Source organism: Phycodurus eques, chromosome 19, assembly GCF_024500275.1.
Source record: "Phycodurus eques isolate BA_2022a chromosome 19, UOR_Pequ_1.1, whole genome shotgun sequence".
Lineage (NCBI taxonomy): Eukaryota > Metazoa > Chordata > Actinopteri > Syngnathiformes > Syngnathidae > Phycodurus > Phycodurus eques.
Genome location: NC_084543.1, coordinates 15,209,613 through 15,231,576, shown reverse-complemented (window position 1 = coordinate 15,231,576; position 21,964 = coordinate 15,209,613). Strand labels below are relative to the sequence as shown.

Genomic DNA, 21,964 nt, shown 5'->3' with positions numbered 1-21,964 from the left:
GTTTGTCGTGATAGTTATTGGGAAAATATATTGTCGTAAAAAAAATGCTATCATGGCAGGCCTAAACACATATAATATACTGAGAGAGAACAAGAGCAATGGATAACACAAAAATATTCTACAAACAGTATAAAAAATACAGTAACTCCTGCAATACAAATCTGCAATATAGCGGGACCACGAACAAGACCCGCGATATAGCGTAGGATTACTGTATCTGTATTCCGTGATGAAAAGTTACAGGGACTCATTGTTTCCATGACATGTGCATCCCGGGACTCACATAGCCTCAAGTTTAAAAGGATCTGTGTGTGTGTGTGGGTTTGTGTGTGAGTGTGTGTGTGTTTTAGAAACCACACACACACTCACACACACATACTTTATTTACCGTCGACCTCTACACATGTTTACTTAACTCAAGTGACTATTCCACTCTTGACTTGCCAGCTTTGGAGGAGGCAAAGGACATCTGTACCTACTTGACGCCACTGCAGCGCCTTTTTGAGGACATGGAGAATAGAGAGTTTTCCGATGTCAAAGGTCAGATAGGCCCCGTGATGCACACAGTGTGTCTTGTGTGGGCCAACTCGGGACACTACAACACTCCAGCACGACTCACTGTTGTACTGCAAAAGATCTGCAACCTCCTCATACAGCAGGTCAGCTGTAATTTCTTTCTGGCACACAGTATTCCATAGACACATTTTAAGAATTTTTTTTTTTCCACTGCAAAAGCTTTTTCTGAAATAAGCACCTGTCAGTAGATGGGTGGCCCGTGAAAACGGAGTGCTAGATTAGTCAATTAAAGACAAGTTGAGTGTATTTTCTCCCCGAAGTTGCTTAAAATAAAAGCATCATTAAAACTTTCTTCCAGTATTTCTAGGCAATTTCAAAGATTTGTTGGACATTACTCCTTAAAGAAATACCTTTGTTTTGACTTTTAGCCCAAAAATAAGAAGAAACCACTTGAATGCCTTATGTCAGGCACCCCTGTCCCAACATACCGTGCACACTGTACATCTTCCTGTACAAAAATAACGCTCAGTTTTGTTTGGCATTGGCAGTGAGGTATATTGTAACAATATGTTTATTATCAGGAGGCACGGTGGGCGACTGGTTAGCACATCTGCCTCACAGCTCTGAGGACCGGGTTTCAAATCCCGGCCCCGCCTGTGTGGAGTTTGCATGTTCTCCCCGTGCCCGTGTGGGTTTTCTCCGGGCACTCCGGTTTCCTCCCACATCCCCAAAACATGCACGGTAGGTTAATTGACGACTCTAAATTGCCCGTAGGTGTGAATGTGAGTGCGGATGGCTGTTTGTTTATATGTGCCCTGTGATTGGCTGGCGACCAGTTCAGGGTGTACCCCGCCTCTCGCCCGATAATAGCTGGGTTAGGCTCCAGCACGCCCGGTACAGAAATGGATGGATGGATGTTTATTATCATGGTTGTAGTTTGAAGTCTCTATGTATACATAGAAATGGTCCCCCAACTCAAAGGTTGTGGGTTCGATCCTTAGCCCCTGTGACCATCCTGAAGTTTTCTAGAGCAAGATATTGAACCCCTAGTTGCTGCTAATGCTGCGTGATCAGTAGGTGAATGAGGAGAGGATGTTAAAGCGCTGTGAGTGCCTTGAAGGTGGAAAAGCATTATACAAGCAAAAGCCCATTTACCATGGAATATGATGTAATTGTAATATTTGACGCGCTAATGTTTTTAATGTGCTGCTGTACCCTAATGAAATGACTAGTAGGTGAATCTCATATGCCTGCTTGAATAAACTGCTCCGTTTTTTTTTTTTTTTTTTTCCAAAAAACAGGCTCTGGTTTATTTGAAACCAGAGGAACTTCTCAAAGGAGAGGTTCCAGAGAGTCTTCTGAAGGTGAAAATAAGCTTGGAGATTTTTGAACTCTTTAAGAGCATCTTCGAGGACTGCCGGACTAATCTGGGCCAGTACCAGAGGAATGGAAGCTTGGTGAAGCCTTGGGATTTTTCCCCCACTTTGGTCTTCTCTGGACTTGATAGCTTTATCAACAGAGTCAAGTCCACAGAGGTAAGTGTGTTACAATACTGAAGTGAGTTTTAAGACAATTTCTTCAAAAATGATCATATTCTGAGTCTAATATTTGTATCCACTTCTTGTTTCACTCTATCTACTATATAGGACATCCTTTTGACAGCAGTGGGCTTCTTCAAGCTTCTGAAATTGGAGATTGGAGGTGTTCGAGGTCGAGCGCTAAGTCAACAGGTCCAGCTACTGCACCAGGAGTTTGTGGATCATTTCCAGGTCTTAACAGAGAAGCCCTATGACTGCTTGGACCTCAACAACAAGGTGAGGAGTACTTTGCGTATCATGTTCCTGCTTGGCCTTCCCCGCTTTTTTAGTGCAGCTTTTGAGTTGCAAATCCCACAAACAATTTCAACCCTGAACACTTCACTGCACACAAAAGGCGGGTTACTCCAGAACATAGTATTGCGGCCCAAATATCATCTTGTTGCTCAACCAAGTTGTTCCTGAGTAACAGCGGGAAAAGCAATTCACTTTACTTGTAAGACCCAGTAGGGAATTCCTGGCGGACGGCTTTGAGTTAGTAAGGTGTGAAAAGGAATATGCTACGTATGTTGTACGTATGTTGGCTCAATGTGAGATCTCGCTGCTCAGTGGTGTCTTGGCTGTGGGCCTCACTGTGCTTTCTGCCCTGCAGGAGTTTGAGAAAGATGTGTGGGACTTCAAATTGATAGTGGATGACACAGACCGGCGACTTGGAGCTATCTTCTGTCAGGCCTTTGACGACGCTTCAGGATTGGAGCATGCCTTCAAGGTATTGGAACTTAAACCCGCTCTTTGAAACACATCACATGCACATTCACTTGATATACTTGTCTCTGTGCCTGCAGGTTCTGGATATGTTTGGGGGCTTGTTGGAGCGTCCTTTAGTAGCTAAATATGCTTTGGACAGATACCCTCGCTTAGTAAGCATGTTTGACAAGGATCTGGACACCTGCAAACTCCTCTACCATGAACATATTAACATTGCAAATGAGATGGGTGAGTTTTATGATGAGAATGCACATGCACTGTTGAAAGCCAAACAAACATTGATCCAAAAAGCGTGTAGTCTGCTCAAGTAAGTGGCATAAAAATAACAGCGAGGAGGATGGGATAGGCTCTAGCTCACCCGTGACCCGAATAATTTTCATGTATAGAAAATGGATGGATGGATGGATAGATAGATTTTTATACACCTTTCAAGAACACAAGGACTAGAAACAGCTTTTGTATTCAATACCATCAGTGTTGGGAAATACCTAATTACATGCAACTGGATTATGTAATTTAATTCCAAAATTTACATAACTGTAATACATTACATTACTGGGAGAACATATGAAATTCAATTATATTTGGTTTTAGAAATGTCCATGTTTACAATTTTGGTTGAAGTACATTTGAAAAATAGCTGCAAAAATAGCTTTCATATCACTTCTTCCATCTGGAACTGACACTCTGGTCATGTGCCATTCGACATTAGCCTCAAACATGACATTATTCCAAAAACCTTGTGGTGCAATCTATTAGTTTGAGATTTTGAAAATCTTAGACTATAGTTACACTTTTGAACACATTAATCGTAATAATTTTGGACTTTTATGCGATATGTAAACAATTATTAAATTGTGCACATTTGTCATTAGGTCAACATGGCAAGGTATGGTGGTTTTCCACGATGAACATATATAATGCAACAAACCAATTTTTATTATGTATTTACATTTCGTCATGTTAGAGCGTTTGTCTCACAGTTCTGAGGACCGGGGTTCAATCCCCGGCCCCGCTTGTGTGGAGTTTGCATGTTCTCCCCGTGCCTGCGTGGGTTTTCTCCCACATCACAAAAACATGCATGTTAGTTAATTGACAACTTGAAATTGCCCGTAGGTGTGAATGTGAGTGCGAATTGTTGTTTGTTTGTATGTGCCCTGCGATTGGCTGGCAACCAGTTCAGGGTGTACCCCGCCTCCTGCCCGATGATAGCTGGGATAGGCTCCAGTACGCCCGCGACCCTAGTGAGGAGAAGCGGCTCAGAAAATGGATGGATGGATGGATTTCGTCATGTTTTTTTAAATCAGTTTATTGGTTAAGAACAAATATGTGGTTAATTTCAAAATAATGATCTATGCTTAGGATACACTTTTTAGAGGAAACATCAAAGGGTCCCGTTGATGCAATTCATTCAAAATAAAGAAAAGTAATCAAAATCCATCCATCCATCCATTTTCAACACCGCTTATCCTGGTTAGGGTCGCGGGGTGCTGGAACCTATCCCAGCTGACTTCGGGCGAAAGGCGGACTACACCCTGATCTGGTCTCCAGTCAGTCAGTGCACAGTAATGAAAATGTAATCAATAATGCATACCCGTATTAAACAATGCACGCATAATTGAGCTTAGTCCCTGACTTTCTGGTAAGCGTACGTATAACAGTAAAACTATTTTACCAAAGGTTCTGCTCCAGTGAATAAGAATATGCCAGCAGTAGCTGGGGGGCTGAGATGGGCCCAGGAGCTGCAACAGCGCATCCAGATGCCCTTCTCCAAATTCAGACACCTCTCCTACCCGTGAGTCTCCTCTCTTGTCTCCACAGACAACAGATTTAACAAATATTGTAACGTAAATTGTTATGCAGACTGTCTTTTCCAACATGGATAAATAAACAACATTTCCCATGGACGCACTCTAAAATTGTCTATTTTTATTGTATTATTAAACTCCATATTTTTCGTAATTGGTTGGGCGAACTCCCATGCACCCTCGAGGACCCTGCCAAGGGTGTAGAGCTGGTCCACTGTTCCACGGCCAGGATGAAAACCACACTGCTCCTCCTGAATCTGAGATTCAACTTCCCGACGGACCCTCCTCTCCAGCACCCCTGAATAGACCTTAGCAGGGAGGCTGAGGAGTGTGATCCCCCTTTAGTTGGAACACACCCTCCGGTCCCCCTTCTTAAAAAGGGGGACCACCACCCCAGTCTGCCAATCCAGAGGCACTGTCCCCGATGTCCACGTGATGTTGGAGAGGCTTGTCAACCAGGACAGCCCTACAACATCCAGAGCCTTGCGGAAATCCGGGCGAATCTCATCCACTCCCTGCCTTGCCACCGAGGAGCTTTTTAACCACCTCGTTGACCTCAACCCCAGAGATAGGAGAGCCGCCTCAGAGAACCCAGACTCTGCTCCCTCATGGGAAGGTGTGTCGGTGGAATTGAGGAGGTCTTTGAAGTATTCTCCCCACCGGCTAACAACGTCCCGAGTCGAGGTCAGCAGCGCCCCATCCCCACTATACACAGTGTTGATGGTGCACTGCTTCCCCCTCTTGAGACGCCGGATGGTGGACCAGAATTTCCTTGAAGCCGTCCGGAAGTCTTTCTCCATGGTCTCACCGAACTCCTCCCGTGCCCGAGTTTTTGTTTCAGCGACCACCAAAGCTGCATTCCGCTTGGCCAGCCGGTACCCATCAGCTACCTCAGGAGTCCCACAGGCCAAAAAGGCCTGATAGGACTCCTTCTTCAGCTTGACGGCATCCCTCACCGTTGGTGTCCACCAACGGGTTCTGGGATTTCCGCCACGACAGGCACCAACCACTTTACGGCCACAGCTCCAGTCAGCCGCCTCAGCAATGAAGGCGCGGAACATGGTCCACTCAGACTCGATGTCCCCCGCCTCCCCCGGAACATGACCAAAGTTCTGTCGGAGGTTTCCGCCAGATGTTCCCAGCAGACCCTCACAATACGTTTGGGCCTGCCACGTCGGACCGGCATCTTCCCCCACCATTGGAGCCAACTCACCACCAGCTGGTGATCAGTTGACAGCTCCGCCCCTCTCTTTACCTGAGTGTCCAAGACATGCGGCCGCAAGTCCGATGACACGACCACAAAGTCGACCATCGAACTCCATCCTAGGGTGTCCTGGTGCCAAATGCACATGTGGACACCCTTATGCTTGAACATGGTGTTCGTTATGGACAATCCGTGATGAGCACAGAAGTCCAATAACAGAAACCGTTCGGGTTCTGATCGGGGGGGGCGTTCCTCCCAATCACACCCTTCCAGGTCAACCCGAAGGTGGAGGGAGGCTACCCTCTCGTCCACCGGGGTGAACCCCAACATACAGGCGCCGAGCCGGGGTGTAATGAGTATACCCACACCTGTTCGGCGCCTCTCATCGTGGGCAACTCCAGAGTGGAAGAAAGTCCAACCCCTCTTGAGAGGACTGGTACCAGAGCCCAAGCTGTGCGTGAAGGCGAGTCCGACTATATCTAGTCGGAACTTCTCGATCACACACACCAGCTCGGGCTCCTTCCCTGCCAGAGAGGTGACATTCCACATCCCTAGAGCCAACTTCTGTAGCCGGGGATAGGATCGCCAAGGTCCCCGCCTTCGGCCACCGCCCAGCTCGCACTACACCCGACCCCTATGTCCCCTCCCACAGGTGGTGAGCCCATGGGAAGGGGGACCCACGTTACCCTTTCGGGCTGTGCCCGCCCGAGCCCCATGGGTCCAGGCCCGGCCACCAGGCGCTCGCCTTCGAGCCCCACCTCCGGGCCTGGCTCCAGAGGGGGGCCCCGGTGACCCGTGTCCGGGCAAGGGAAACCTGAAACCATTTTTTGTACTCGTCATAGAGGTTTTTGGAGCCGTGCTTTGTCTGGTCCCTCACCTAGGACCTGTTTGCCATGGGTGAGCCTGCCAGGATCGAGGGTGCATGGGAGTTCGCCCAACCAGTCTACATGTGTTTTGTGGACTTGGTGAAGGCGTTCGACCGTGTCCCTCGGGGGGTCCTGTGGGGGGTGCTTTGGGAGTATGGGGTACCAAACCCCCTGATACGGGCTGTTCGGTCCCTGTACGAGTTTGGTCCGCATATCCGGCAGTAAGTCGGACTCGTTTCCGGTGAGGTTTGGACTCCGCCAAGGCTGCCCTTTGTCACCGATTCTGTTCATAACTTTTATGGACAGAATTTCTAGGCGCAGCCGAGGTGTAGAGGGGGTCCGGTTTGGTGGTCTCAGTATTGCATCTCTGCATTTTGCTGATGATGTGTTTCTGTTGGCTTCATCAATCCGTGACCTCCAACTCTCACTGGAGCAGTTTGAAGCCGAGTGTGAAGCGGCTGGGATGAGAATCAGCACCTCCAAATCTGAGACCATGGTCCTCAGTCGGAAAAGGGTTCAAGTATCTTGGGGTCTTGTTCACGAGTGAGGGAAGAATGGAACGGGAGATCGACAGGCGATTCGGCGCAGCGTCTGCAGTGGTGCGGACTTTGTATCGATCCGTTGTGGTAAAGAAGGAGCTAAGCCGAAAGGTGAAGCTCTCGATTTACCGGTCGATGTACGTTCCTACCCTCACCTATGGTCATGAGCTGTGGGTCGTGACCGAAAGAACGAGATCCCGGATACAAGCGGCCGAAATGAGTTTCCTGCGCAGGGTGTCCGGGCTCTCCCTTAGAGATAGGGTGAGAAGCTCGGTCATCCGGGAGGATCTCAACAGTAGAGCCGCTGCTCCTTCACATCGAGAGGAGCCAGATGAGGTGGCTGGGGCATCTGATTCGGATGCCTCCCAGACGCCTCCCTGGTGAGGTGTTCCGGGCACGTTCCACCGGAAGGAGACCACGGGGACGACCCAGGACACGCTGGAGAGACTACGTCCTTCAGCTGGCCTGGGAACGCCTCGGGATCCCCCCGGAAGAGCTGGATGAAGTGGCTGGGGAGAGGGAAGTCTGGGCGTCCCTGCTAAAGCTACTGCCCCTGCGACCCGACCTCGGATAAGCGGGAGAAAATGGATGGATGGATGGATTTTCCTTCATTGTTTTCCTAATACTTGCATCTCTGTGGCGGCACGGTGGGCGACTGGTTCGAGCGTCTGCCTCACAGTTCTGAGGACCCCGACTCTGCCTGTGTGGAGTTTGCATGTTCTCCCTGTGCCTGCGTGGGTTTTCTCCGGGCACTCCGGTTTCCTCCCACATCCCAAAAACATGCATGGTAGGTTAATTGACAACTCTAAATTGCCCGTAGGTGTGAATGTGAGTGCAAATGGTTATTTGTTTGTATATGCCCTGCGATTGGCTGGCAACCAGTTCAGGGTGTCACCTGCCTCCTGCCCGATGATAGCTGGGATAGGCTCCAGCATGCCCGCGACCCTCGTGAGGAAAAGTGGCTCAGAAAATGGATGGATGGATGCATCTCTGTATTACATATTGCAATATCCATGTTGCCTAAATTTTCTGAAGAAGCTTTAAAAACCTTTCCAGAATCTAATCCTGTGAAAAACATATTCTCTGAGCCAGGTGCCTGGAGTCTGCACAAGGAGTTTGGGTCATCCAGAAGTATGAGGAGCTGATGCAACTTGTTGATAGGTTGGAGCATCTTATCTGCTTTTATTGCATGACATGTCATCATGCACCTATGTACATAATATAGGCCTAAAAAAAATTACAACATTATTATAATAAGATTGAACAGAATTGACAATGAAGGTATGGATTTACAGTATTGTTAAGATGAGGAAAGTCTCGAACAGAGTCTCCTACATGTTGCCAGGTCACTAACTTGGCTGGGTCACTAACTTGCCTGGCGATGACTTTCGTGCAAGAACTCACACTCACCTGACGTGGATGCATTGTTTATTTAAGGCGAACATTCGTCCTGCCATGTAATATGATATCCGCCTCATCTATCACAACAGAAATAAACAGAAGGGTGAGTGGTATGCCACAAATCAGCAAAGCTGTGAAAAATAATCATAATCAGCCAGAGTTTTGGTGATTAAATGGTGATATATTCTTACTTTCTCGTGAAACAGTAAATTCTGTTTAGTGTTGGAGTCACTGTCCTTGTGTAATTTGTCCACTAAATGGAGCCCTAACTCTTTCCAATCCAATAAGCATCTTTCCTGAGACAATGACCAATGACTTGGTTGGCCAGTTATCACGTGTATGTGTGCGAACTCCCCACATTTTCTACAACAATGGAGGATAACCACGTTACATTATTGCTGCAGAAGCTCGTGAGTGTGATAAGTGGAGCTGGACAACAGTCTATCTGAGAAAGGTGTCTCTGATTTTTATTTTGAGGTCATCACTTCATGGCAAAATAAAAAAATAAAAAAATAAAAATAAATAAAGAATGGAGTTGAAGAAATTTGATTAATGTTAAAGGGGATCATGGATATATAATGTTTAGCCAGTAACTTCACCCATTATTTTGCTTCTATACTACTGTAATTTCTTGTGTATAATGCGCACCCATGTATAATACGCACCACCAAAGTTGACTTCAAAATTCTGGAAAAACAATTCTGGAAAAACATTCTACCTATGTACAAGTATAATGCATTTTTACAATGCATGATTTTGCTTGTTCCCATATGATCAAAACATGAAATATTATCTGTATTTTGTTACTTTTTAAAAATAATTATTCTGAAGTTAAGCATTTTATTTGAACACGTAATACTATTTAAAATTTACTTGCTGTTATTTTGAAATTCACAGCCCTAGTTATATTTAAATTAAAAAAAACACAGTTGTGCTCATATGTTTGATTACCCAGGCAGAATTTGTAAGATGGGTAAAATTATTTAAAGAAAACGAAGGACCAAGCGAAACACATTTTATTTTATTTTATTGGGATTCAAATTAAACGGTCATGCATTTCAGAAAAGCATTATCATTAAACAAAACATAACCATAAAGAAATTAATGAAGGTTGTTGTTCAGTCATCAGTCATATTTAAAAAAATAAAGTAAAAAAATTCACACATTCTGCCAGGGTATGTAAACTTATGTAACTGTATATATACTGTCTTATTGGAATGAAAGTGTAGGCTACACCTTTTTTATAACCACTAGGTGGCATATTTGAATGAAAGTGTACACCTTTCTTATAACCTATAGGCGTTGGTGGCATTTTGGAGTGAAAATGTACAGCTCGGCACGGTGGAAGACTGGTTAGCACATCTGCCTCACAGTTATGGGGACCGAGGTTCAAATCCCAGTTTGCATGGTCTCCCCGTGCCTGGGTGGGTTTTCTCCGGGCACTCCGGTTTCCTCCCACATCACAAAAACATGCGTGGTTGGTTGATTGGAGACTCTAAATTGCCCAAAGGTGTGAATGTGAGTGCGAATGGTTGTTTGTTTCCATGTGCCCTGCGATTGGCCTGCGACTAGTTCATGGTGTACCCCGCCTCCCGCCCAAAGATGACTGGCATAGGCTCCGGCAGCCCGCGACCCTAGTGAGGATAAGCGGTAAAGAAAATGGATGGATGGATGGAAGTGTACAGCTTTTTCATAACTACTAGATGGCGTCATACATTTATAAAATGTGAAAGTTTTTTCCATTTGCCCCTATACCTATGTATAATGCGTACTATTGACTTGACAATTTTTTTGGGGAAAAATGCGCATTATACACGATAAATTACGATACTTATAGTTATGGCATAAACCTAAAGATAAATTCATCAGTTAATACTTTGTTTACATGTTTTGTACTTGGAAATTCCTCTCTGTTGTAAAGTTAAACAAATACTAAAGGACTTAAGTATCAGTCAAATGTTCTGCCTATAATTCATGTATTTGTTGTTGTACATATTAAGGGACCAAAAAATAAGTAATTTTAATCATTATATATTTTTTTAATTAATCGTCTGATTAATCGGTTATTGGATTTTTTTTCTGCCAAATACTGGGATCGGCATCAGCCTAAAAAAAATCCATATCGGTCGGCTTTGGTCAGAGACTTGTGGGGGGGACACAGATTAATGAGGTTAAGACTGAAAACTTCCCCTTTAATGCCATCAAAATAAAAAGTAACATGCATACATTAAGCAGAAAAAAATCAACATCACAAACCTGATGATGTTGTGCTTGTGGATGCACATATCGTATCTGTATATTCTTTATCTGTGTCTCACACTCTTCTTGTATGTCACTCTCAGCCTGCTCACTCTCATGATTGCCATCTGTCTTTATTTCCTGCTCTGTGACCCCTCTCTAAAAACCAGTTTCTACCAAGTCCTCTGGCTCTCTCTCTCTGGCAATCTAAACTTCTCTTCCGCTCTCTCAACACCATCATCTGGCTCTGTCTCAATGTCTGCCTCATTGTTATTCTTCTTTGCGGTGCAGAAATAGGTTGTAATATCCTTTATTCTCTTCATTTAACTTTTGACAAAAAGCAATGGAAAGGAATATGTACCATTTGAGCAAACAAAATGTATTCTCTACCATTGAGGCATTTCTTGGTTTTGTGTCAGCTTGAAACGGGTAAACTGTGCCTAGTCTGACAAAAACCCTGCCCCAAGCCTAGGCCCCTTCAATAAAATTAGTCAAGAACTGACAAAACGAACTGGCAAACGTAAATGAAGCTGGAATGAGGATGACTTCAACACGCTTTGCGCATGTGGGCACAGGGAAGGGAGTGGAGTTTTGTTTCCTTGTTTGGTTGTTTTTTTTCTAAAGTTCCAATAGTACAATAGATAACCACATTATTAAAAATGTAGCTATTGACACACAGCAACAAATCACCTGAAGACGCGTCAAAAAACTACCATGTCACGCACGCACACATTAACTGCTTGTCCTCTCTGTCTTATCTAAAAGCGTAAATTTACTATTCTAATTAGTGTATGTTTGGGTTAAGAATATAACCCAAACATACATATGAATATATGACAGTAAAGTGTTGTTTATATGTTATTTAAATTACACAGATTATACACTGTAATTATATACAAATTATAGTTATTTAGGAAGTTTAGGAAGTCAAACAAGTAACGCTCCACAAGACTCGTTACACTTTCGTATCCCTCGGTGTCACGAGGGTTGGGTCAGCCAGACTCCTGCTTTCGAGATATCAGATAACAGCCCCATCTGCTAAGTATACGTGATTTAGTTAGTTTATGAAGCAGCCCACGTGGAATGCAATGTAGACATGCAGCTCCCGGCATGATTGATGTTCTCATTACTGTGGCACTGCTCTGTAGATGATCTCACAGGAGTCTAATAATCTCACTTGCCCTGTCGCCACTCACTGATGCCAAGTGAGAAATCGCCTTTTAGATCACATTTAACATCAAAACTTGCAAGATAAATCATCTCATTGAGGGGGACCATTGCTGCTTGGAATTATGAAGGAGCCAATAAGGGAACGAAAGAGGTCTTCTGTTCCTTTATTGCCGTCTCTCAAATACAATTCACCTTTACGTTCGCCACTTAAAGCTTGAAATGTCTCGAGGTTTAGTCATTGCACTAACATTTCAGCTGGTTTTGTTCAGAGATGACCTTATGTCTGCGACTTTACTGTAATCGCTACATCTCTACAATGTGACACATTGCATTGTTAGATGAAATGCCCATTTTTGGAATGTTGCATTGTTAGATGAAATGCCCATTTTTGGAATGTATCACAACAGAACTTTGCATGTTTCACTCTCGGGATTCACTTTTGAATGCAAATTTTGCACTCAGAAATTGGAGATTTAAATTAAACGGCCAATAAATGTGGTCTATTGTGCAACTGGGCATTGCAAAGCTAGTTTGATGAGGGGCCTGAGATTTTCAATGCACATATTTTTTTTCCAGATATTACTTATAAAAACAACAAATACCAGACAGAGTCGAGAAATATTAGTATCCTTTTTTTAGATATAATTTCAATATTGATATTTGGCCAGGCTAACTGTAATGTCCCAAGGTGTATTTGGGCCACACTGTGAGAATAAAATTATATCATAATAATAAAACTTGGGGGAAAAATTGCTGGCATTTAAAATCAAATCTGTAACCCTGTGATTTAGTTATTGTGATTGCCCTATAGAACTAGTTTGATGTTGGCCTCAACAAAATGGAAATTCTTATAATGCTTAACACATCATGTTAACAAATTGTAGCATCCTCATCATCCCAGCAAGATAGAAAACTGTATTGATGAAGACTTTACGTAGTTGCCCTGTCGTTGGCCATTGTTTCTAATGAGAATAAGAACAATTCTAACATGCTTCTTCGTATGCTAACCTAAAAGCAAGATAGCAGCATAAGTAGAAAACATGCCAAGGCAGATTGATACAGTGGAGGAAATAATTATTTGATCCCTCACTGATTTTATAAATGTATCCACTGACAAAGACATGAATGGTCTAGAAATTAAATGGTAGGTTTATTTTACAGGGAGAGGCAGAATATCAAAAAGAAAACCTAGAAAAATGACATAAAACAAAATATTAATATTATTTTTCAATTCATTGAGTGAAATAAGTATTTTACCCCTGATCAAAACATTACTTGGTACTTGGTGGAGAACCCCTTGTTGGCCAGTATACAGGTCAGACATTTCTTGTAGTTAAACACGAGGTTTGCATACATCTCAGGAGGAATTTTGGACCACTCCTCTTTGCAGATCCTCTGTAAATCCTCAAGGTTCCCAGGGTGTCCTTTGGCAATTCAAAACTTCAACTCCTTCCACAGATTTTATAATGGGATTTAAATCTGGAGACTGGCGAGGCCACTCCAGGAGATTATTCTTTTGTCACTCTTTCTTTTCCTTGGCTGTGTGCTTTGGGTCAACATTGTGCTGGAAGCCCTATCTAGGAACCATTTTACGTGTCCTGGCTGAGAGAAGGAGCTTTTCGCCCAGGATTTGACAGTGCAAGACTCCATCCATATTTCCATTGATGCAGTGAAGTTGACCTGTCCCCTTTGCAGACAAAGCATAATGCTCCCACCTTCATGCTTGACAGTGGGGATGTCGTTCTTGGAGAATTTATCTTCCTCCAAACACAGCGAGTCGAATTGATTCAGAACAGCTCAATTTTGGTGTCATCTGACCACATTACCTTCTCCCAATCATTCTCTGATTCATCCAGGTGTTCATTGGCAAACTTCATATGAGCCTGTATATGTGCCTTCTTGAGCAAGGACCTCAACCCCAGAGATAGGAGAGCTGGTTGGTAGGGGGATAAAAAACGTATTTCCCTCAATGGAATGCAGTGTTTATCTTTTGAAAATATGATTTTCAGAATTTTCTTTTAGATATTCTGTCTCTCAATATTAAAACAAACCCACCATTAGAATTATGGACCATTCATGTCTTTGTCAGTGGGTAAATTTAATCAGTAATGGATCAAATAATGATTTCCTACACCGTAAGGGTTCCACAACTTGCGATAGGCTGTATAGATGGTTGATATTTCTATTTCTTGTTGTTGTTTTGGCTTTTGGCTTGTCCCATTAGGGGTCGCCACAGCGAGTCACCCGCTTGGTTGGTTTTAACCAGTTTAGATTTTGTATAGACACAGACAAGTTACTGGCTAAACATTATTTATCCATGATGCCCTTTAAGATTAGTTGCATTTCTCCTACTCCATTTACATTTTTCCACATGAAGCAATTTTGGTGGATAGCTTGCAAATGACCGGTTTGTCGCACCCGCTGGAAATTAGCGTCTGGAAAAAGTATGTAATTTTGAAATCTCAAATGTGTGAGAACCCTGAATTTCAAAGTGAGAGAATGTTTGCAAAAAAAAACAAAAAAACAATAACATTCATAGTTTGAACATTAAATATCTTGTCTTTGTACTGTATTCAGTTGAAAATAGGTTGAAAAAGGATTTGCAAATCATTGCATTCTGTTTTTATTTATGTTTTACACAACATCCCAACTTCATTCCAGTTGGGGTTTGTACATGTTCATGTTTTAGCTTTAGAAAAAAAAAAAAACATTTTAAACTGGACCAGTCTTTTTAAATTAAAGTATAATTTTTTTAAATAAAATTTCTTTTTCACTTTGCGGAGAAATGAAGTGAAGATCTATACTCATCCTATTTAACTCCCATTAAGATTTCCTGTTATATTATAATCATTACTGCTGCCATCATCATTATAAACATTCCAGTCATGATTGGGATGGGCATCCTTACTCATTACTCCCCAATGACAAAACGCTGCATGATTTATAACCATTACTAATACACTGGATTGCCTCAGCGTCTGCAATGCCACTATCAGGAAATGAAGCTCACGGCAGAAATCCAATAAGGGGCACACAGTGTGCGCTGAAGTACTCATCATAATAGTTGCTATTTACAGATTGAAATAGCCATACAGAGGCCTGACATATTCTCTGTTCCCCACCGTCTTCCAGATAAATCAGTGTTTATCCTCATATAACCTCCGGCTGCCCCATCAAAAAGGATCTCCATTTCGTGCTCTCTCCCAGCCCATTTGCACTTTTGTGGCTATTTTAATAGGAATGTGAAACAATGTTAAACCCCTCTGGTACGTTGTTGTTGTGATAATAGCAGTTTATTTGTGCCTACTGTATACATTCCCTATGTCTGCTATTTCAGATACTGTGCCAACCTATATGAGACATGGACAAAGACTGTTGACAGCAGCTGTCATCACTACCTCAGTCTGCCCTTAATCTGCAGAGACATATCCTCTCATCTGATTTCAGTCAACTTCCACACACAGGTTTTTATGTTCATTACATTCATTCATTACATGAATCATTATGTACATTATACTACTGTATACGGTGGAACAGTTGCCTTAGTAGTCTTTAAAATATGCCTCTCCTCCCTAGCTTGCATCCGTGTTGAGGGAAGTCAAGTACCTGGAGGCCAGACAGACTGAAGTGATTCCCGAAACTGCAGTGCAGATTTATACAACCAGATGTCAATTGGGGCAGTTGGTGGCCAGCCTGGAACTTGCTGCAGGACGATACAACAAGGTTATTATACATTCTGATTAAAGATTTGACATGAAGGGACTCACATCAAGAACACATTTTTTTGCCACAATGTATTGGGAAGGCAGGACGGTGGACTAGTGGTTAGCACGTCATTGTCTGAGTTGAGAGGTTCTGGGTTTTGCTTTGGGATGCAAGGAAAACAATTGACAAGTAATTAAGGTTCTTGGAATCTTGGATCACTAACAAATCGTTTACGAGCAAAACTGTGCTTCTTGGCAAACGCATGGAAGGCTCACTTGTGCTTTCTCTCACACAGCATAAACATCATTCGCTCCATTCGTCACATATTTCAAGTATCGTCGCCCTCAGTATGGCCCCCAAGCAAGTGAAATGTGCAAATGAGTATGCTACTAGGAACCCCTGGAAAGTGTCGATGTTGGCATCCGTTGAGCTCTCGCTGGTGGACTTAGGCGCATGCAGCCAAGTTTCGTTATTATTCACTTGTTTTTTCTGAAGCTTGTCAAGGCTTTGCTTCGCAGTACTCTGTGTGATTGTGTCTATGTATTAATTTCACCAGCTCTTATCTAGCAGAAAGAAACTGCTTCAACAAAGTCTGTGTGCAGACGAAAAAGAAAAGAAAACCAAGAGCGTGCATGCAGAAGTACTGTATATATTTTTTTCTTCATGTCCCTTTCGCCCTCTGTTGGACTTTTTAGTGTTTTTTAAAATTTTTTTGGGTATTTTATTATATGTACTACAGTTTGAAATCACATACTGTATTTTTATTGTCTGCCCTCGACCACAAATTTTAGGTGATTCAGTCTGTTCTCGCCGTGGAAAGGCCGCTACTCCAGAAAGAGCTCAAGGATATTGACACCCAGCTAAGAAAGGCCGAAGAGAGCCTGAGCTGGAACAGTCAAGGTGTGGATGCTCTTTCTTATAGGCATGCATGAGTGCACATCAACAACTAATGGAGTAAACATACTGTAGAACAGTGGTCACTAACTGACGGACCGCGGTCTGGATCTGGACCCAGAAAAGCAGTCCCATACGGACCCACACCATACCCAAAAAAAGAAAGCTTATGATTAAAAACCAACAGGGAGCTTCTATTTTAAGTGGCACAGCATTACAGGCTTTACGGTAGCGACGAACCGTACCAACCAGTCAAACGCCATTCAGCCACCCCTTCAGCCAATCAAATCAGATCTTAGGTGGTAATCACTGACTGCGTGCGGCCCAGCCCGAGACGAGGAGAAACGTAGCAGGAAAGAGAGAAAGAAACTCAGTGTGGAAGTGAGTTATAGACACAGAAATGCCATTGTGAAACAAAACATAAAGGTTTTGAATAAACAAAACCTCTGAAATGACTCAGTTGTAAAGATTTGTTCAATTAAAATATCTAAAATTGTTTGAGACTTCACTGTTTCGTTAATTACGATGCCAAACAGAAAAAATCCTTTGTTTTTCTGACGTTAAGCACTTTATTTGAACACGTATAACTTTATATTTTTATTTACATGTTCTTATTTTGAAATGCGAAGCCCTGTTTTTATTTAGTAAATGAGTGAACACACAGTTGTGCTGGTGTTTGATTACCCTTTGCAGAATTTGTACAATGTGGACAATTCTTTAAAGAAAGCACGAAAGACCAGGCGAAACACATTAAATTTTATTTTTAATGGGATTCAAATTAAACTGTCAGGCATTTCAGAATAGCACAATCAATTAAACAAAACATAACCATAAAGAAAATGATGGTCATTGTTCAGTCACCAGTGATATTTAAAAGAAACAACAACAACAATATTTCTGTATGGAAACGTATGAGCAAAACTGTACATATCAGCAGTCAAACATATTTGTTTAGTTCTGTGTTACTTGACAATAGTAAATGCCAAAAGATTTTGGGATTTGACTGAAGTATTGATTACAAGCAGATGTACACGACTAAGCAGGCTACTTAAAAATATATCACAAGAAATAAACACTAGATGATCTCCGGACCTTGGCTTCAAGACATTTTCTCGATCTGGACCTTTTAAAAAATGTTTTTAATACCCCTGCTGTAGAATAATAAGCGCTGCGAAATGACTATGGAAAAAATACACCTTTAGTTATTCTTGGCCCCATCTTTCTCATTTTAATGGCAGAAAATAGGCAATGTCCTGGCAGACATGTTTGTGTTTTTGCACTCCTTGATTTTCAGATCCAAAACCAGAATGATATGAAGTTCACAATGATAAGTCAGGAACTAAACATAACAAAATTGAAAGGGTAATGGACGAACAAATCACAGACAATACGGGTCAATCCAATCAAAGTAGTACAGTAAAATAAATAAAATACCGCTAGCTGAAAGGAGCAGTCAGTCTCTTGCTCAGGGTAAAAAACATTGATTCTTCTTCTTTGATCCACGTATTACAAAACTGCTGCTGTAATATAGCATCCAGGTTATTCTCTTTGAGGCTACCATGGGTAAAACCTTGTAGTTTGTAATCTGCACAGCCACAAATGTCTTGAAAACTTGAAAAGACATGTCCGTACTGTGATTAGCAGAAAGTCTGCTGCAGTTATAGTATGACATTTTTCTTTGGTGCATCCATGGATGCCAGTGACCTTTAAGACATTCTACACTATTACTCTGGAAATTCAAATCGTCAACAATCACATTTACTGAAACTCTAACTAACTTCCTTCCTATTTCTAGGCATTTGGCAGTATATTCAAGAGTTGCGGGATTGTATCTGTGACTTGGAGAGCAGACTCCAGAAGACCAAAGACAACGTGGATGAGATCCAGAACTGTATCAAGTCCTGGGCAAGTCCATTGTTTGACAGGAAGGAAGGGAAAAAAGACACTTTGCTGAGTCTGGATGATCGCGTCGAAAGGTTGGATCGTTTTTATTGTATGATACGATCATCCGGAGATAAGATTCATTTCCTCATGAAGGTAATTAAACAATTTTCTTTCTGTTTGAAACACAGTGGACCCCCACATACTCGCGGTTCAGCACTTGCAGATTTTTTTCATTTTCTTATTAAAATTTTTTTTATTTTTTCCCATTTTTATTTCCATTTTTCCTCTTTTTTCTTTTTGTTTTTTCTTTTTTGGGGGGGAGGAACCAAGCCCAAAAAATATTATTGGCGGTTTATTCACCCTTATTCAAGAATGTATTTTATTTTATTTATTTTTTTTATGTTCAGTGCAATTATAATGACCGTCAATTATTGACGGATTTTCGCTATTTGCGGCTCAGCCCAGTCCCTATCCCCTGCGAATAGCGTGGGTCCACTGTACTGAAGTGGTTAACAACTTAGTCAACATTATTCATTTTCTTGGTGCTATATTTTCCAATGTCCTGCCCTCAGAGCAATCTTGAGCTTTTTATGTCAGAACCATCCTCAGATGAGTGGAAAGCATATGTGGAATACATTGACGACATGGTCATCGATGGATTCTATAACTGCATAGAGTGTTCGCTCAAATTTTTCCTGGATAACACAGGTAACCTGTTCCCAAAAAATCCATAGTACATGCCTGAAAAAAGTACATGATCATACTTAAAAGCTGGGCAAACATTCTACGATTATTGAAAAGGTTGTCTTGGAAAACAATTCACACTAAATGGCTGAATCCCATAAAACAGAAAGTCAAAGCTATCGATTGAAGCGCTTATATTAGAGAGCAACTCAGAGCCGTAGTTTCACTGCACAGGCTGTATGCTCAGCTTGAAGCTGTGCATTTTAAACTATTGCCAACTGTGAAAAGAAACTGAGGGAGAAGATGCTGTTTTTTCCAAATGAGGACTTGCATGCAAATGCTCAAAATAACAAAGCATGCTTCCCTTAAAATGCGTACCTTAATCTGTGCCAAAAAGACAAGCTCATAAAGATATACAAGAAGTCCCAACCTGATTTGTACATACCGTTTCAACTACGCAGAGTTTAAATCTCGTCATATCTGTGTGCAAGATCACTGTAGCGGACGACCAAATTTCTTACACACCTTAGTCATCCGAGGGTTATACGACCGAGCTGGAGTTGCCAACAGCTTCCCCCCACTACAATGCAGGAATGTCAATGTCTAATGATATTGGACATTGGCCCAGAATTATAAGTGAATCAGCCAGCTCCGAATCTGGCTTGAAACAGGCTTCATTATTACAACGTATTTCCAGCTTTAGGTAACAGTTGCTCATCACACCGGTCATAACCTCAAATATACTGATTTTACCACAGCTTAGACACTTGACTCTTAAAACTTAACAGAATATCAGTTCCTTTTTAGTCCTGGGAAAGGGAAAATTACCAGCGTTTTCCCTTATTTTCTCTATGGGGTATATTAGTTTAGAAATTGACTGCTGTCCATGTCCAAATGTTTACATTTCTGTTTGCAGGAAACAGTCACATGCACACATAGCCACTAGGTGGTGCTCAAGCACTTCCCCTTTTGCCATGACCCAACAAAGTGATCTTTTTGCTGCAAACCTTTAAAACAAAAGTTACCCTCTCTGTCATCAATTTTAACCAGTGTTTTGAAAACTGATGAGCATTTATTTGATTCCTTTGGAGAATTATACATATATTCCTGCCTTGCCCCTAGCCCCCCTCCTTTTCCTTCCAAAAAATCTGTCATTTGAACAGGGGTGTGTTGACTTTTTTAATAGTTGTACTATTGACTGTGTTGATTGTGGTAACATAAATAAATACATACGTTAAATACATACAGTACTACTGTATTTTCTTAATTGTATGAATAATATTTTTGATGGTTGCCCTTTTATGGGATTATAGCACCTGTCCCCCCAAAAATTCTGTGCACATGTCTAGCAGGAATGGAAACAGTATACCACAATGGTGAGGTTCTGGAAAATTACTTATTGCTTGAGATGTTAAGAGAGCTATCGTTCCATCCATTTTCTGTTCGACCAGTTATTCTGTTCAGGGCCATGGGTTGAGCCTATCCCAACTGACTTGGGCGAGAGGCAGGGTACACCCAGGACAATCACAGAGCAAATTGAGACAGACAAGCTTAACGCATACATTCACACCGATGTTTTAGAGTCTGTATTTTACCAACAGATGTGTTTTAGGGGAATGTGGGAAGAAATACCCAGAGAAAAAGCACACCACTACTGGGAGAAGATGCAAACGCCACACAAAAAAACAAGATTTGAACCTACACCATTTCAGTGTGAGGCAGATGTGCTATTCCCAAGCTAAAATCTTCTGTTGACTTTCTTGAAAGTTGTTGAAAGTCAGTAACTCTAGAGTAAAATAAAATGAGGGTCATGCTCTAAGCAATCAAATCAAAAGACACAGCAAGTATAAAAAGACCCTTGAAGACTTCATAAACTTGATTTGAGGTCTTGTGGCGAGAGGAGTAGTGGAATACCATACATGTCTAACCATTCTAGCGGTCAGCCAAATATGCATAATTCTTGTAGTCTAGTTTTTACATGCAGGACGAAGGCACAGACTGTAACAGTGACACCATACACAGAACAATTATGGCTGAAAAAATACCAAACCCCGACATTGGCCCAGTGTAGCCACCAAACACCAAACCCACCATTGTATAATTTCTACAATCACAAGAAAATCACAGGGCTTACACATGGAGGTAGACAACCATTGACACCTATGAACAGTTTGGAATCTTCAATTAACTTAGGAGAAAACTCACACAAGCACGGGGAGAAAATGCTACTTTCTTATTGTGAGGTAACAATACCAACCAACTGTGCCAAGCATGTTGTCCTTCCTCAAACCAAAATGTAAAATTAAAATGTCTATCTTTACTACACACTATAATCGACTAGCCGAAACTTATCACTACTTTGGACAGCTTCTATTAAGACATATTTTTTGGGGATTTTATGTGTCACTTGGGTGTTATATTTGCTGCAGGCATGGAATAGATTTGTACTCGCTTGCTGTGTCCTTCCTATCATTCCCCTCTAATCATTTCCTGCTTCTCCTCTCAGCTTACATGTATTGTGCTGAAACTGTAGTCAAACATGACCCAAGTCAGCGACATTGTTGGGCATTTTTAGAATTTTGGGCGACGGTTCATTTCAAGTTAAGTTCGAGAATGCCGTAAAATGAATCACATAACAATATGACAGCATTGTCAGCAAAAAGTGAGGATTAAATATGCTTGCAGTGACTTTAGAATATTTCTGAATTGAATAAACTGACCTTTAATTGTGTCAGTGATTTATTATGACATG

The 21,964-nt window shown here is 42.0% G+C and overlaps 1 protein-coding gene across 7 annotated transcripts in view; it reads left to right on the top strand.

The window, feature by feature from the left end:
* The window catches only part of dnah9 (dynein, axonemal, heavy chain 9), a 177,882-nt gene that overhangs the window by 7,304 nt on the left and 148,614 nt on the right, over positions 1-21,964 (top strand). For 5 of the 7 annotated variants that reach the window (XM_061705527.1, XM_061705523.1, XM_061705526.1 and 2 more), the window contains exons 5-16: positions 448-659; positions 1,818-2,051; positions 2,163-2,330; positions 2,704-2,820; positions 2,897-3,047; positions 4,500-4,614; positions 8,329-8,397; positions 15,383-15,509; positions 15,622-15,768; positions 16,542-16,650; positions 18,440-18,681; positions 19,101-19,236. The exons of 1 other annotated variant lie outside the window; for it this stretch is intronic. In XM_061705527.1, the coding sequence (XP_061561511.1) occupies positions 448-659; positions 1,818-2,051; positions 2,163-2,330; positions 2,704-2,820; positions 2,897-3,047; positions 4,500-4,614; positions 8,329-8,397; positions 15,383-15,509; positions 15,622-15,768; positions 16,542-16,650; positions 18,440-18,681; positions 19,101-19,236 (1,827 nt within the window). The remainder of the gene's footprint in view (positions 1-447; positions 660-1,817; positions 2,052-2,162; positions 2,331-2,703; positions 2,821-2,896; positions 3,048-4,499; positions 4,615-8,328; positions 8,398-15,382; positions 15,510-15,621; positions 15,769-16,541; positions 16,651-18,439; positions 18,682-19,100; positions 19,237-21,964) is intronic. One more of the 7 variants, XM_061705525.1, reaches the window with a different exon arrangement.